The sequence below is a fragment of the Denticeps clupeoides genome, chromosome 11 (assembly GCF_900700375.1).
Source record: "Denticeps clupeoides chromosome 11, fDenClu1.1, whole genome shotgun sequence".
NCBI classification, from domain to species: domain Eukaryota; kingdom Metazoa; phylum Chordata; class Actinopteri; order Clupeiformes; family Denticipitidae; genus Denticeps; species Denticeps clupeoides.
Genome location: NC_041717.1, coordinates 10,119,688 through 10,137,036, shown reverse-complemented (window position 1 = coordinate 10,137,036; position 17,349 = coordinate 10,119,688). Strand labels below are relative to the sequence as shown.

General features: G+C 42.9%; 1 protein-coding gene across 6 annotated transcripts in view; it reads right to left on the bottom strand.

Annotated features, from left to right (window-relative positions):
• rapgef1a (Rap guanine nucleotide exchange factor (GEF) 1a) overlaps window positions 1–17,349 on the bottom strand; it is a 31,842-nt gene that overhangs the window by 8,220 nt on the left and 6,273 nt on the right. For 2 of the 6 annotated variants that reach the window (XM_028996195.1, XM_028996197.1), the window contains exons 2-12: window positions 12,014–12,159; window positions 11,501–11,679; window positions 10,948–11,110; window positions 10,765–10,853; window positions 10,310–10,480; window positions 8,057–8,116; window positions 7,334–7,454; window positions 7,065–7,245; window positions 5,543–6,010; window positions 3,680–3,882; window positions 1,673–1,834 (exon numbers count right to left, since the gene is read on the bottom strand). In XM_028996195.1, the coding sequence (XP_028852028.1) occupies window positions 1,673–1,834; window positions 3,680–3,882; window positions 5,543–6,010; window positions 7,065–7,245; window positions 7,334–7,454; window positions 8,057–8,116; window positions 10,310–10,480; window positions 10,765–10,853; window positions 10,948–11,110; window positions 11,501–11,679; window positions 12,014–12,159 (1,943 nt within the window). The remainder of the gene's footprint in view (window positions 1–1,672; window positions 1,835–3,679; window positions 3,883–5,542; window positions 6,011–7,064; window positions 7,246–7,333; window positions 7,455–8,056; window positions 8,117–10,309; window positions 10,481–10,764; window positions 10,854–10,947; window positions 11,111–11,500; window positions 11,680–12,013; window positions 12,160–17,349) is intronic. The other 4 variants (XM_028996198.1, XM_028996200.1, XM_028996196.1 and 1 more) reach the window with 3 other exon arrangements.

Genomic DNA, 17,349 nt, shown 5'->3' with positions numbered 1-17,349 from the left:
CAGCAGATCTCAAATGTGGCCTCTGCCATTCACCCAAAACGAACATCCAGTTAGACTACCAGCGCTTTTATTCAAAAGCTCATGTGCAACAATTTCTATAGTACTGAGAAATTGACAAAAATGGATAAATGGGCACTCAATGTATTAATGGAAGCATGGATATACAACATGAGGACAATGGGACTAGAAGAAAAAGACAAAGACTGAATATGAGTACTTGAAAGCCAACAAAATAGCAACACAGGACCTTGCTATAAAAGGAAACCAGTCCTGGTGACATCATGGCCCTCGCCCTAATGAACACCTACATTGAGACAAAGCTAAGTTCTGAACAACTAGTCCAAACAGAGAGAAAACTAAAGGGTGGACATGATGAGACTTGCTCCATGCAGCTGACATCAGTGTGGACTTTTTCCGACCAACCGTGCCAACTGCTGAACTCATTCAGTTGCGTTGCTGGGTGCGACAGACTTGTTGACAACCAACTGCTTTCCACAAACTGCAGAGGAATTCAGTAGTCAAGAGTCAATTTCAAACACATGCATCACATACGCAAGAGGCTTAATGTTTTATTACAATTATAGAAATTATATTCTATTTGCAACAGAAGGTGATGCACACACAAAATGACAAACAGCCACCTTCCACCTTCCAGGCCTGCTTAGCCCCAGCTCAGAACTTTCACGTGACACAAACACCCCTCATTTGCCCAGAAAGTGCACAAATGAGACACACACACACACACTGAGGCTGATGGGCAGCAAGGGAAGTGCAGTACATAGAGCATAAGAATGGAAAATATTATGAGAGTGATGTATAAGGCTTAAAGATGCCACAGAGGGAGACCACGCCTCTGTTTCCTGCCATGATCTTCCCATGACTGTATACAATGGGCATGTAAACACAACCCTTTAAAAATATTTTTTATAATATAATACAACGAGAATACAAATAAATTATTTAAAAACCTTTCCTTTATATATCCATATATTTAAAACAGCGCCATACTCTTCCAGTACAATGCACAATGGCTCATTTTGGAGAAACCATGTAATCTATTCTGCCACCATTCCCATTTCTTTTTCCTTCATTCTAAGCTCTTGGTTCTCAAACTGTGGTACAGTTGCTGGCTCCCTCTAGTGTCAAGCCAGTCAAGGCTTTATATTTACAAATTAAATAAAATATTAATGGTATTTGTCGGAGGTTTGATGTGGTCCCAAAATAGTTAAGGTCAGCAACTAATATTCAACCACGGTTCATTTGCCATTCTAATTCACAACATATTGACAAAATTGGGAAAAAAAAAATAAAATCAACAGGAACAAAGAGAAGCTCTAAAGAACAATTGCTGAAAGCAAATGTAAAAACAAGACGTAGGGGTAGCAGGGGCTGGAAACCCCTGTTCCTCTATTTCTGTGTGAAAGAGCTTGAGGCGAAACAAGAGCAGAATAAATTTCACAGGAGAAACACTGTCTCAGCATTTATCTTGTTTCATATTATTTATACATATGCATGCTCATTAAAGTACTGACATAGCCTGACTTCATTAAGTTGGTACAGTTAGGTCACACAGTGAACTGGGACAGTGGGGAGGGGCAACAGATGGTTGTGGTCGTACAGAAAAGACAGAGAAAAAAGCAGCTGGAGACAAAGCCAGGAGACCGGGACTCACCGTGGGCACGGAGTGGGTGGCCTGGCCGCTGAGCGAGGAGTTAGACACCGACAGACTAAGAGCAGCGTCCCCCTCCACAGCCACCGGCCCTCCCTGGGATGAAGGGAGGTGGCCGGAGAGAGAGGAGGAAGAGGAGGAGGAGGGAGATGCAGAGTGTGAGGCCTATAAAGAAGAAAAGAGGAGAGGAGGGGAGAAAACAGGAAAGAAAGGGCAGAAAGAAAAAGAGAATGCAAGGGGCAAGAGAGAGTGAGCTAATCTCTGAAACTGGGCAGACCACAATACAAAAGTAGATCAGAAAAGAAATGAAGTTTAGTATTTACACAAAGAATCGGAATGGATTTCTGTTAAAAGATTATTAAAGGTGCAATCACAACACAACACGCAAACATCACTGAACTTTTTGCAAACAATTACCCAAAAAGCCCATAAATGCCTGGAAAAACTGATTAATACCCAACAGAAGTGTAGCAAGACACACAGGCCCATACGCTATTTCCTCAGAGTTAGTTCGGTCAACGGTCAAAACAAGAGAAGCGTAAAGTTGATCAACCCTAATAATTAAATAAAACCTTACAAAAAAAAGGCATGATATACATTTACACATGGTACAAACGAGTTAGACTGAGGAAGATGGTGATTATTAAAAAGCCAAGAAAAAGAAAATTAAAATGGCAGGGTTCTCAAGGATATCAAATGTTATCATGATAATAATGTTAAATTGATACGTGTGATCCCCACTCTGCTAGTACCATCCATGCTGCTGGGAGGCCTTAATTAGAAGGTTGCCAGTTCGAGTCCCTGAACCGCCAAGGTGCTACTAAGCAAAGCACCGTCCCCACACACTGCTCCCCAGGTGCCTGTCATGGCTGCCCACTGCTCACCAAGGGTGATGGTTAAAAGCAGAAGACACATTTCGTTGTGCCACCGTGTGCTGTGCTTTACGGTGAGACAATCACTTCACTTTTTTCATGTGGTGTATGTGCAGAGGCTATGTCTCCATCACCCCATGTTTTTTGGCCTTGGTCCTTATCCCTAAGGGAAGTACAGTGGGAGGTTTAGGATTAAATCCAGAGAAACATGGACCGTGGCCAAATAATCCACAAAACCCACTGCTGGAGCCACTGCCACCAAAGAGGAAAGGATAGAGAAAGAGAGGGAAAAATCCTCTCTTTCATCTCAGAGCAGAGACTCCCCCTGTCCCACTCGCATGTTTTCATTTCGTAGAGCCTTGGTATTGATGTCCAACATTAACCTCAATCGTGGATAAACCTTAAAGCCTGTATTGATTTTTTTGTCTGTTACTCTCTCTTCAGAAGTCCCACAAATTACTTTTTCAAAAGCATGTCCTTCTGCTGTGGAGATTACCAGCAGCAGATTCTCACTGGGAAATAAAGGGGGTTGTGGAGAGCCGTGTGCTTGTCAGTGCACTCAGAGTTTAGAATAATATCTGTGGGGTTTGAGATCACAGATGTATAAATAATCTGTATAATCTGCAAAGAGTATTTAAAGGCTCCAGGCGACTTGAGCATGGGTTCTGATGAAGCGCCTGACCGCAGAGCCTAACCACGTTCAGCTACTGTTCTCAGTACAGCAACGTTTCCAAGTGAGGGGGGAACCTCACAGCAGACCACTATGATAGTGCAGGGCAGTACACACACACTCTCAGAGGACAACTGATGGAAGTGACACAATACCATTCAGCAGACATATGACACAGACAGGAAAGAAGAAACAATGCAGATTATGCAATAAAAAAAATAAAAAAAACAGGGATAAGACTACAGAGGAAGTATAGAAATAAATAAAACGTGACTAAAGCAAATGGAAAAGCTAGATCCTGATTAGGAAAATATATAAATCAATGAGTCAAGGCCCTCCCACATGTTCTGACATAATTCTGTCTCTAATATGTGTTTTACAGGAAAGGCTGCTGAAGCATGAGAGCAATGCTGACTGTATTTGGGCGTGTTTGTGGTGGAGTGGATGTGTGTGGGCGTCCCCACTCACCAGCTGCCTCTGTTTGGGTGGCAGGGCAGGAGGGGGGAGGGGGTCGTGCACAGAGTCGCTGCTGCTGAACGAGTCGTTGAAGCCGTACACCTCCTGGAAGCGCTTGTTGCGCTGCTCGTAAATGCTCTCGCTCTGCGGCGTCTGGTAGAAGACGGAGGGCTGTGGCTCGGAGTAGTCCTCCACGAACTGCATGTACTTCAGAACTGCAGAAAAAAAAAAAAAAGATTTGTGGAAATAAAAGGTCACTAAATAAAATTAAATGTAAGTACTGATGCACTATAGAATGCTCTTCAGCTACTTGGAAATAACATGGAGGATTGATCGATCGGATGGTTCAAATTTTATATTTTAGGGATAAATATAATAAATTAATAAAAAAAAGTGTAGCAATTTCATAAGCATTTTTGGATGCTTTCGGACGGCTAAGATGCAAAGACATTCAAAAAATGTATTAATATTCTTAGTTACATAAGCCTTCACATCAAAAATTTCTTAGGATTTGTTCAAATTGGGACATTTTTTCAATGGGACGTGGTAGGCTTTTCTGCCAACCCCTTGCTAAGTAGTTCCTTCCATAGATTCTCAGAGGGTTCAGGTCTGAACTTTAGATATGATAAATTTCTTGACAATGTTGACTATGTTTTATGCTTGACGCAGTCCTTTTTACCTCATGGTGGGCTTTGATCCAATAGTTGAAAACACCACAAAAATTAATAAAATTGCCATCACCATGTAGAGAGTGAGGATGCTGTTCTTGAGGCGGAATAGTTCATAGGCCAGATATTATAGTTGGACATAGGCCAGATATATAGTTGGACAACAGAATTCATGAATTTTTGTAAAGGCAAGGCTCCAGTGTTTAGCCCAAGTCTAGAACAGCTTTGAAATGTAATAATTGGAATTAAAGTTAATCCTTAAATTCTAGTCAACTAGAAGTCAACTATGTTTTCCTACCAAGCTCCTTCGAGATTAAAACATGATTAGATTAGATATGAATTTGTAGGTTTTCCCCTTCTTGTGAGCAGCCACAATGCTCCTGAAGCTTTTTTTTTTTGTCATGACTTGGAACAGACCAAGGAACAACTGCATGAGCTGGTCTTAATTTGTATCTGTTTACAGACATGGAAGAAATGACCAAAACAATCAATTCTTAAATGTTTGCAACAATTGCAATTGGCATGACTACAATGCCACAGATAACAAATGCATATTTTGTCTCAAGCTAGTGCAGTCAGAATATAACAATATATTGGCTGGACAACAAGAACATTTCCACTAGGAACAGTGCAGGGTGCACATCTACGCAGTTAAGAATGTTTAAAATACATAAACAGACACTGGAGCTCTATTGGAAATATGCCACGCCAAAGCAAGCCACCCCACCCAGCTGGTAAACACACATAAACCAAAGCACAGGCCACTCCCAAGGCTTGATCACTCCACTGCTGTGCTCAAAATTCAGCAGTCAATGCAGCATCCCACCACCCGCACACCACTCACTAAACTTCCGGTCCTCCACTGAGAACTACTCTGACATCAATGAGCCTCCACCTAGTTCAGCCCAGGCTAGCATAAAGGCAGGAACGACACAGGAAGGGTGTAGATTTTTTTTTTCTTCCTCTGGAGGTCAAGGTTGCTTGGACCTGGAATCCACAAGAGATGTGGGGTGTTAAAGGCCAGGGCTCAGCCCATTTAGTGCATCATCTGAACTCTGTAATGCAGGAGGTTAATGAGGAATGAGCCGATCCTTCTTCCCTCTAGTCACTTGGGCCTTAATCGTGACAATACCTTGGATGAAACAACTTCACCCTCATACCTGTGACACAAAAATTGACATTACATTTAATAATGGGGTATACTCACTGTTTCGGCTTTTCTTCTCGGGCAGTGGCGGGGGGCTCTGCGGGAGGTCTGCACTCTCGATGAACTGGGATGCATAACCCGGCATGGGAGAGATTGGAAAGACTGGAAATGGGGGCACGGGCTGAAGGTCCTCTTCGCAAATGTTGTCGTACTGCGACGGGAGCCTCTCAAAGGGTGCCCGTGAGCCCACTCCATCAAAAGAGGCGGAGGATATGGCGGAGTGAGTCGTCCCGCTGCGCCGCTTCTTCTCAGGCAGGGCTGGAGGGGCGCAGCAGTGCAGGGGCCGGGGGGGTGACTGGGAGCCGTAAGAGTTCGGTGGGGGTAACTGAAGGGGGAATGGAGACGATGACTCCCGGTGGGACTCGGGTAGGGGGCTCAGGCAGCCTCCCATGGGGAGTGGGGGAATCTGCTCCACACTGGACAGGTCCTGGTGCAGGAAGTCATAATCTGGGTCATAGCTCTCCACATCTGCAGAGCAATGAGATAGGAAATAAAAAAGAGAGAGGGGAAAGGGACAGATGCCCATCACCAACAGCTATTAAGCCATTTCTCAAGACCGCCCACCATAGAGCACATGCACGTGGGTCTACGTTTTACACACCAGTAAAAAATAATAATAATTCCACCTCCAAACTACTTATGCTTAATTTACTACTCTGCATATTAAAATATAGATGAGCCCCAGATATTTTATGACCTATTTATTGGCTATTTAACACAAGTATGAAAAATACAGGCATATGCTTAAGAAACAACAGGAGATAAATAAATAGGTCGATCCATTAAAAAAAAAAAAAAAAAAAGGACATCCTTCCTTCCTCTGAGGAAAAGGGGCATTCGATTATGATTTACACAAAGATTTGATTTCCATGACAACAAACCCTCCCTTCCAGATATCCTGTCATCTTATGCCAGCATGTGGTGACCATCACTGGGCCCGGATGCTCCCCACTCAGAGAGAGGCGCTGTTCTTAATGGCTGCTTTCACTGCACTGCTGACAGCATGCGCTCAGACTGGCCAGACCACCACAGGGAGATCCAGTCATATTCTGACCCACAGATTTTAGTAAGTGTAGATAAATGGGTATTGTTCTGCAAGGGTCAGAGAAAATGGTCCCATAAAACAAAAAGAAAAAAGTAAATGTCACCACAGCATGACATTAAAATGGATTAAAATTGTGTTAACGTCCAGTTCCCTTTCAATCGATTCACTCGGTACAACACAAGAGGCATGGGATAACCATGCGTGCCCCGCTGAAGACACATCAAATCACACCTACAGGCCATAAATGGGGCCACACAGAGCGGAAAAGGACAGGGACAAACAGTTCACTTCCTTTTTTCACCACGAGAGCATCAACAGACATCGTTGTGGAATTTCCCCAAAATCAGCACTCTGCAGAAAAATGTCTTTCCCGAGTCAGTAGCTAAAGTCATTTTGATTTGCATAAAAGTGTCCTTAGTGAGGTGAAGAGGCAAAAACTGAGGGAACAGGTGGTTTTATTGGTGAGGCGTGTCTCACCCAGGGTCTCACAGCTAGTGTTGCGGGAGCATTGACCGCTGTCCTGGTCCAGAGAGGACAGCTGTTCATCCGACTTGCTCAGCTTGCCCATGCTGCTGCAGGGGGACAGGCGTGGGGACTCCCCTCCATATGAGTGGCTGCCCCCAGAGAAACGCCTCTGGTAGGCATCTGCTTCATAATCCTGAGTTCACATTAAAACCAGTTGGTGTTGACTGTAAGGGCAGAATTGAACAGCAGACCGCTATCCCCAAATAATCGCAGCAGCATACCGGTTTGCCAACGCCAATAGGAAGACTGGATCCGCTTGTGGTCCGACTCATGGGGGCCACAACTGCTACCCGGGTAGGAGACGGAGCTGACTGGCGCTTTTTGGGGGGAAGAGCAGGAGGACTGGAAGAAAGGCAAAAAAAACCAAAACATTTTGAACATTTATATTTATGATGACATCAGAAAAGGTAGAAAAAATACAAAATAAACACAGGACAAACACACAAGATCATAGTCCTTGGAGGTTTGGTATGTTTGTGTCTTGTGAAGCAGCATTCCCTACATTCCAGACGGGACTCTGGAATGCCTCCCTGGCCAAAGACCACACTGAGCTCCAGAAGTACACTTTCATTTCTCTCACTGAACACCCATTGGTGCACAACCAAGTTGGAAGGGGCAGGTGGGGAAAAGGCCAAAAACACACAACAGGGGACCAGTAACCAGAAGCTTCTGTTCTGCTTAAACTAACTCCACAAATGGAGCTTCAAGAAAGGCTGCGGGACCTGCAGTTTTGAACGTATTAATGCAGAGCATGCTTCTCTAATGTATCACTCTACTTGGAGAGCATCCTGCAGCAGAGGAAAGGTGGGTGTCACACTTGACTCAACACAACAAGGGGCGTGGCTGTTGCATGAGCCAAGTGACCTCACTGGCTCTTTCCCAATCACTCAACTGGGTCAAGGAGGTTAGTAACATGGACGTGAGGGGAAAAGAAAACCACATACGCCTCCTGAAGTGACAACATCCTCTCTGAGTTGGCAGGGGTGTTAGCCATCGATTGCGCACTTCATGGAAGCACGGAGAAAAGGAGGACAAAACAAAAACACACAAAAAGAAAACAGTTGCAGATTGTTGACTGTGTAAGATTTAGTATGTTCTGAAGTTCTAGATGCTGCACATTTCTCCCTGGGCTTCTGTGAGTGGCGCCTTGTGAGAGCTTCTGAGAAAATGTTGGTGTGAGCACATCACTTTGCCAAAGGAAGTTTAATTTATCGTGCTGTGCATAGCAATGGCCCTTAAAAAAGATGCCTTCTGAGAAAAGCTATATTTAACACGGTTTCACAACTACCATTTCAGAGATGAGGTAAAATGTGCTCATGTAAACTCACCGTTCACACAATTGTTTGGTGGGCAAATACTGAATGCTGATTTGTCTCCTTGATTTATCAACAGTGATCACCAATGTGCAATTAAAGTTGTGCAGAAATGTAAGAAAATAATAAGAAATCCACCCTTGCAAAAATATGAAAGGATTCTGTGATGTATCATTGCACGGATGCAATGGTTTATTTTGCAGTTGTGGCGGAACATATTCTACAGATATGAACACTACACGGGACACCAACCCAGTTAGTTTTACTACTTCAAAATAAAGGTCACTTTTTCGAAATTACAATAAGCACAGCATTATGTGCTAAAGAAAATGGAAAAGTCAGGCATCCTATTAATTTAAATAAATAAAACAAGAATGAAGCATTGGAGACTGATCAGTATTTTGAAGAAGAGAAACTAAACATTTTTGTTGGTGTGTAATAACACTGCTCAAAAAAATAAAGCAAACACAGAAATAAATTAATAATCCTGGATCTGAATGAATGAAACATTCTTATTAAATACTTACTTCTTTACATAGTTGAATGCGCTGACTACAAAACCAAAGAAATTTTATCAATGGAAAATCTAATTTATCAACCCCCATGGAGGCCTGGATTTGGAGTCACACTCAGTGGAAAACACACTACAGGATGATCCAACTTTGATGTTGTCCTTAAAACAAATAAAAAAACGAGGCTCAGTACTGCCTGAGGATCTCATCTGGGTACCTAATGGCAGTCAGGCTACCTCTGGCGAGCATATGGAGGGCAGTGGCGCCCCCCAAAAGAAATGCCACCCCAAACGCCATTACTGATCCACTGCCAAAGCGGTCATGCTGGAGGAGGTTGCAGGCAGCAGAACGTTCTCCGCGGCTCTGTCTTATGCTACCACTTGAGTGAAAACACCGCCAGCATCCAAAAGTGACCAAAACATCCGCCAGAAAGCATAGGATCTGAGACATGGTCTGTGGTCACCACCTGCAGAACCGCGTCTTGAATTGGGATGTCTTGCTAATTGGCTATAATTTCCACCTAGTGTCTATTCCATTTGCACAACAGCATGTGAAGTTGATTGTCAATCAGTGTTGCTTCCTAACTGGACAGTTTGATTTCAGAAAAGTGTGACTTACTTGGAGTGACATTGTGTTATTTAAGTGTTCCCCTTTATTTTTTTTTAAATGATGTATTTCAGTCATGAAATGATCTATGGAAATGGTTTAAATGGAAGACTTGATGATTGACAGCTGTCACACAATCTATTTTCTCCCTCTGGATGACTTAATCATCCAGACCTGTGCCATCTAGGGGTGTGTATTGGCAAGGATCTCACAATACAATATTTATCGTGATACATGGGTCATTATATGATTATATCACAATATATTGTGATACTGTAACTATTGCAGTTCACTGAAAATGTAAAAACAGAGTTGAAATACAACATGTGGTGATTGGTCTGTCATGTTTCACTCTCCCTGAAAGTACCAGAAGTACCCAGCTGTAAAGTGCCATCTAAAGGAGTGGAGGTTGTCGTTGCACGCTGATTCTCATCTCTGCTCACCTCACTAAAGAAAATGCTCAAGAGAACTAAATTTGTATACAAAATTAGCGATATTTTATGTCCCTGTATCAATACCATATCAGTGTAAAATATCACAATATATTGCTGTATCAATATTTTCTAACACCCCTAGTGGCATACATACATCACATGTGAAACATCATTAAAGATGGTGTTATTTTCTTGTTATAGCGATGATTAATCAATGTAAATCCTGAAGTTTTTGACCTGAAACTATCAAATAAGCCCTATCCTTAGAGTATAGTGCAGCATGTAGTGCTGTTCATAAAACATGTTTAGATGTGCTAGGAGTTCATTCTCACCAGTGTTCTGGGACCTTTAGGCCAGGAAGTGGAGGTTTTGGCGGGGCCACCTCCTCATCGGCCATGTCCGTGAGGACCTCTGTGGACTGGGCCTTGGTGGGGGAATTGCTCAGGGTCTCACTCTCTCTCTCCCTTCGCTCTTCACTCTCTTCTGCTGCAGGCACTGGAGTACTGAGAGAAGAGTCACAAGTTCCCGGTTTATGAACCCTGCCTTGCAACAGAACAGACTGCAGCCGAGTGATGAGGGGTTTTAAAAAGAACACTGCACTGATAAATGCAGTACACTTCAAATACACGAGGCAGGCGCCAAGTGCCCAATTATCCCCACTGCTGATAAAAGGAACCAAGTGTGGACGATAAGACTAATTAGCTCCACTGCATTGACTGTGCAGAGGCTCAGCAACATGGACAAGAGAGAAACGGGGGGGGGGTGTGACCTCCTCTGCCCTACTCACCTCTCTGAGACAGCTACAGATGGCTCTGCTTTAACGGGCGAGGTGGGAGACGGATGCTCTTGTTTTTCGATGGTAAGCTTTACCAGCTCCTGAAACCAAACAAGTAGTGAATCAATGAGACAATCGTCAGTGAGAGAACAATTTAAACCAGGGTTCTGATTAAACACGGTGAAATTTAGATACCTTGACTCCATCTAGCACTGCTTTAATCACAGTGGTGACTGTTCCTATAGTCTCCTTGTCTTCTAGGTTTATTCCTTCATCGCCAAGCATGACCTGGTCAGACCAGCGGATCAGGTTGCCCAGGCTCTGGTACACCCGGTTCAGACACGAAGAAACAGCAGAACTAAAGTAGACATAGAACACACCATTTAGGGACCTGACAGCTCTCATAATCTGGAGCTACAAAGTAATCACTTGAAATAAAGCACATGTATCATTATTGGCAGGGACAAAGCCCTGCCAATAATGAGGCACATTAAAATGTCATTCTATGGTGTACATAAGAGAGATAGCATTCAGTTACATGGAATAAGCCGCTGAAGGATTCATTAGGTGGGTAAATAGACATGCTGTAATCCTCATAAAATGAAATACAATGAAACAGTGCTTGATAGGGGCCATAAATCAGTCAACACTAATACATTACGGTGTGATCGGAAACAGCCATGCATCATAAATCACACTAAACAAGAGCGTAACCTTGCTCCAAAAGCAAAGCCATAAGCAGGGTTACCTGTGCTGTATCCTAGGGTCCACCTGTACCAGGGGCAGGATGGCCTCTAGAACCTTGCTGGCAGAACCAGGGAGCATCTCTAACACCTTCCTGTCCACAGTCATCTTGTCAATTATAGTCTTGAAATAGCGCAAGGCACTGACCACATCCTTTTCATGCTCTTCCAGCCGAGTGAGATTCTACAAGGATGGACATAATTGAAGGAACAAATAAAAAAATATTCATTAGCAGCCATAGTGGGCCAAAGCATAAAAGCCCAAGTCCAGTACACCACAGTCCCAGCATTTGGTTAATTTAAATCTCACTTTAACACTGATTAGTCTTCATAAAGTTATAATTATTATGTAAAAATATTTTGTTTTTTAAAACTAGGTAACCAAAATAAGACAATGGTGCGTGCTTAGGGCTTTAAATTAAAAAAGGAAGAATTGATAAAATGACAATGATTCTTTCCAGTATAATAAGATCCAAGTCCATACTTGATATAACTATAATTGCAAGAACATCCCCAACCTTGTTAACAGGTTTCTCTGTGGTCTTGACACTGGGTTCAGATGGTCGCTTGGACGTTTTCTTTGATGGCGTTCTTTTGATTTTGGGTGAGTGGAACTTGTCCATAAGCTTCAAGGTAAGGGAAGAAAAATGGGAGCGCTGCGAATCTGAAGGAAAAGAAATGAGGTGGAAAAAAAAGAACTGATTATTAGAAACACGAAGCGAAGCTAAACAGAAGCTGGCAATGACGTTACCAGGATGGAAAACCAATGCTAAGCTTTATGGGGCTGTCTGTCTTTGCCGGAGGACTCTGCATGAGAAACCGCAACAGGGTGTGCGCGGTGTGAGAAACAATAAAGCAGACCTCCTACATGAGTCTGACAGTTAACACCCCTTTTCTTAATGCCTTCAGCGCACTCAATCAGGACCATTAACGCCGCTAACCACCCCTCTGACATGAGCGGGCCCGCCTGCCATGTTTCACGGTCGGTATTAATCACAGCCAGACCTCTGAGTGAACTCCTCAGTGGCAGAAGTGCATCTGAAGCCCTTTACGTCACCACCCACTTGAAACTGTACAGTGTCAACAAGTTAAACTTTCCAGCAGAAAACACAAATGAGGATGAAACGAGGGCTACAGCATGTGTGTGCGTCATGCTAGAGAGTACGTAAGGCTGTTTGCGACCGGGGTCTCTGCATTCAGAGCAGGCACCGGAACATTCCACGCACTCCACAGCCAAGCTGCCGGAGGGATGGGATACACGTCCCCAGTTGCCGTGACGACCGGCACCATTTATTTGCTGCACCAGATGTTTCCACGGGTTCTGCAAAAACCCCGCTCGCTCTCCCTTCCCTCAGGAGAAGAGACATGTATCTTGGCATATTGGCCTCTTCTCTCCTCCTTTTCTGGGAAGTGAGACTCAAAACAAAACCGTGCTCAAATGAACATGTGAAAGCATGGCACCAGAGTAAAGGGGATTTAAGCGCTCCCACTCCGTTCATTGCAGTGCTCCTCCTGCACTTGCCGTTGGCCTGCGGTCGGGATCCTCTCCGACCAGGAGCTGCATTAGTCACACTGCAGCTTCACATGCAGGTCTGATCCAGCAGGCTTTGCTGGAACTAATGCCGATGACACCATATACAAAAACCGGCCCTAAGCAATTTTCCATGTGCTTAAAAGGAGCGGAGTCCTTCAGAGCCGTGGTGAGTGTGCCTTTTTGTTTTGCCTTAAACCGGGTGCTGAGCATGAGCAAGTTCCCATTTCCACGGATGACAGTGACATGTAATTAACTTAGGTGAGCAAATAAAGTAGATGTGAGAGACCACAGTTTCCAAGAATGGCCTAACCATTTTCTTCTCTGTCGAACCTAAAAGGAAGAAAATGCACATATCCAATCAAATGCTGAGCTGATTTATTTTAGGTTGCCATGTGACTAAAGGAAAGGAATCCAAGGTCCAGAGTGTACAGTGATTAATTATTCACTTGTATAACAATAAGGTTGCAATTGTAAAATAAATGTTTCTCAATGAAATCACAATTAATACAAAAATAAAAGAAACTTTATTTCTCCTCACAAAACTCTTGTTTTCAGACGCTGCTTAATCCACATGAACATTGTGGATTGGTAGCCTAGCGGGTAACACACTCGCCTGTGAACCAGAAGATCCAGGTTCAAATCCCACTTACTACCATTGTGTCCCTGAGCAAGACACTTAACCCTAAGTTGCTCCAGAGGGGACTGTCCCTGTAAATACTGATTGTAAGTCGCTCTGGATAAGGGCGTCTGATAAATGCCATAAATGTAAATGTTGTAGATTAGAATCGCCACTCCACCTGATGCACACGCGTCTGGATAGCAGAAGGTAACCGGAGAATCTGGGGAAAACCCACCCTTACACTGAGTTCAGGCAATCTCCGGCCACACAAATCTGCTAAACTGCCCACATTTACGATAAAAACACACAAATTGCTGTACTGTACTGTGCAGCAGTTTAAAATAAGTTCTGCCGGGTGAAAAAGAGTAATCAGTTCCTCATTTTTCTGCTGTCAAGTGTTGAGTTTAATCTTTGATAACGTATCACAATATCTTGATTTTTTTTTTTTGGTCCTTACCTGAATAAAAAGGTTTAGTGCATTGAAAATTTAACTTGACCTCACTAGGTATGTTTACATTACACTTTCACATCCCTATGAAATTAAAAAAATATTTTTACACAGCTCTACAAAAGCAAACACTCAGTTATAAATTGGGAAGAAAATAGGGCAAAAGACTAAGACCAGGTCCGCAGAAAATGTTTTTTTATTTTTATTTATTTCCACTTGTTTACCGGGGAAGAAGAAGAAGAATAGGAAGGGTCTGAAGAGACACCAAACAAACAAAATGCAGAAGCGAAATACATCGCCTCAGCCCCTGTGCGTACCGCAACAGACGGATGGATTACACGCTCTTCACAGTATAGAGTGAAATGCTGAGGGCAGAGGGAGTCATTCTGCAGGAAACCTGCCCAGATGAGGAGGCTCCCATCGCTTCTATCATCAGTCCTGATGTTTGCAGTCCTGATATTCCCGGCATCACCACACTGCTAAAATACGCGGCTGGTTGTGACGTCTCCCAGGCACGAGTGAGTTCAGTTACGAGACCACCCTCCCTCATTTCTCTGGAAACAGGCAGTTTGTACGTTTGAGGTGATATTTTCTTCTAAAAAGGTCTGTGACTGATGTACCCAGCACCTGAAACACAAAGCTAAATGACTCAGTGAGGAGGGAGGAAAAAAAAAAAAAAAAACCCGGAAAAACACATTCTTAAGTCAGTAACCAGAAGCTTGGTCATTTCAAAACCAATATCTAGTCTGACATCTTAAAATATACCTGAAGAGTTTCCTACCAACACAACTAACTAAACATGTACACATATGCATGTACACACACACAGCGAACACGAACACATAACTACACATAGATAAGGGGTGGTACACACTGGCCTTTGAACCAAATCCCACTTACTACCATTGTGTCCCTGAGCAAGACACTTAACCCTAAATTGCTCCGGGGGGGGGGACTGTCCCTGTAACTACTGATTGTAAGCTCTGGATAAGGCCGTCTGATAAATGCTGTAAATGTAAATGAAGGGAAATCATAGCACACGACAGATCAATGCAGGTCAGGGTGGTGGGTCTCCGGTGAGGATCTCTTAGTTCCATGCCAGAGGAGATTCGAGAGCCGGACACCGTGGAGAGACCTGCTGCAGGGCCTGTGGAGAGCCTAGGGCCAGAGAAAGCCTGTCTGCTCCACTCAGCCCCACCCGTGCAGCGCTGTTGCTCTTGCAGGCATTACACACACGTGTACACAATCTCACAGGGCACCCAGGGAGTGAAGGTTCTTGAGATGTACACCCCCATTGCTCCAAATAATAAGGGACTGGCTGCATGTGTTCACTGGTCCCTAAAACTGAAAACTGGCTGAGCAACAAAGTAAATGGGTAGGGTTCTACAGACAGCACCATAACAATAAAACCTTTTTTTTTTTTTAAATTATGCTTCTTAAAACCACCAGTTTATACATAATTCAACTGTGCAGGGTACAGGGGGGCTATGCATTATGCACCACACTGAAGATATACATAGTTGAGTACAATAAGTACTTTGAATGTGAAGACAAGGGGTGTTGAAATTAATCGTATGAAGATGCATCGCGATGCAGACATGGACTATATTGCATCGATGCAGTGCAGAACATAATCAATTATATCATAATGACGTTGTCTGGAGATTTTCTGGTGGCGGCATAAAAATTCTCAATAAAAAGTAGTGCTGGTAGTGACTGTGGTGGCCTGATCCGATAACAGCACCCCCCTGATAGGACTGTTACAAGGTGAGCACGGACTGAACGGCAAAAGTATTTTTGCTCATTGTAGCAAATCAAAGAGTCCACACAGGTTGACGAGACCTAAATTCTTGTATTTGAAAACATCATGTGACACATTATGGGATGCATTGATGGGATAATCATAATTGTAACCGAATTGTCAAGGACAATGTAAAGATTTTGTTCCGGCTAAACAGAAACCAGTAGTCACACTTGATGCACAGGTAGCAGCAGAAACTTTGACACCTGGTCCTGACACAAACTACATCAGAACCTTCCCAATCACATATTTAGCATCTACACAGCAAAGCAATGTTTTACTCAATCTGTTTGAGGTTGTGCATGAACTCATGACATGTTCAACTGATCCCAACAGTAGATTTCAGGTGTGGAAACATAAAGCAAGATGCTGAGAAGGATGAGAAGAGGAACCTGAAAAGAACCAGAGGCTTCCAAAGGAATGTAGAGAAGGCAGTACCATCTCATCGTGTGCAGTCATCTAATGGAGCAGCGCCTGACATCAGCTTCTGTTAAATTATGCACTAACAAAAAAACAAACAGAACTAGAGAAAGTTGAGAATACTTCAAACACGCAACTTATCCACAAATTAATTATGATCAACATTAGATTATAAATATAAATAATATGATATAATCAGTACGCTAATTTCTAACCACAAAGCAAATTTGTTCCAAATATTCAAAGGGAGTGATAAATGGTGATACTGTTCTAATTCATTACATCATGAACAACTCAAAGTAAAGCACATTTGAAGTGCTTTTTGGCAGATGGTGGGAATTTATATGCTCAAATGAAACGCCCGTCAAGCATCAAGCACCGCTTCCTACCACAGAGCACTGTTACACAACCATCAACATTAAAACCTTGTGTTTCCCTGAATAAAAGTAAAATGGAGCAAAGTTAGTGACTTTCACTTCAAGCTCATATTATCTTGTTTGTTCTATAACACAAATGTCCCAGTGACCTACAAACAGATAAGTGGTCAGCGCTTGAGCTGGCTGGCATTTCTGTAGTCCAGCAAATGAAGCCCTCCATGCAAACTGCGGGCCTTTTTAAAGAATGTGAATGTTGGGAAACAAAAGAGCACTGCACTGTCCTGAGATATACGGAAAAGTAAATCTCACAATTATTGTAAAACGAAGTGACAATACATCAGTAATTTTTTATAACCAAATGATACATTCTGTCATTTTGCACTTAAAGGTTGGACTTAGATACAGTGCCTTGAAAAGGCATTCATACCCCTTGTACTTTTTCACGTCACTTTACAACCCCAAAAAATATTACATTACATATAACTTTTGTTTAAATTTATGTGACTGACCAATACAAAGTAGTACAGTATTCACAATTATGAGCTTTTTTGTGTTTACCCATCAAATAAAATCTCAATAAAAACATTTAAGTTGGGTGTAAGGTGAATTTCTTTTTCTAATACCAGACATAATTGATGTTTATAGCTGAGCAATA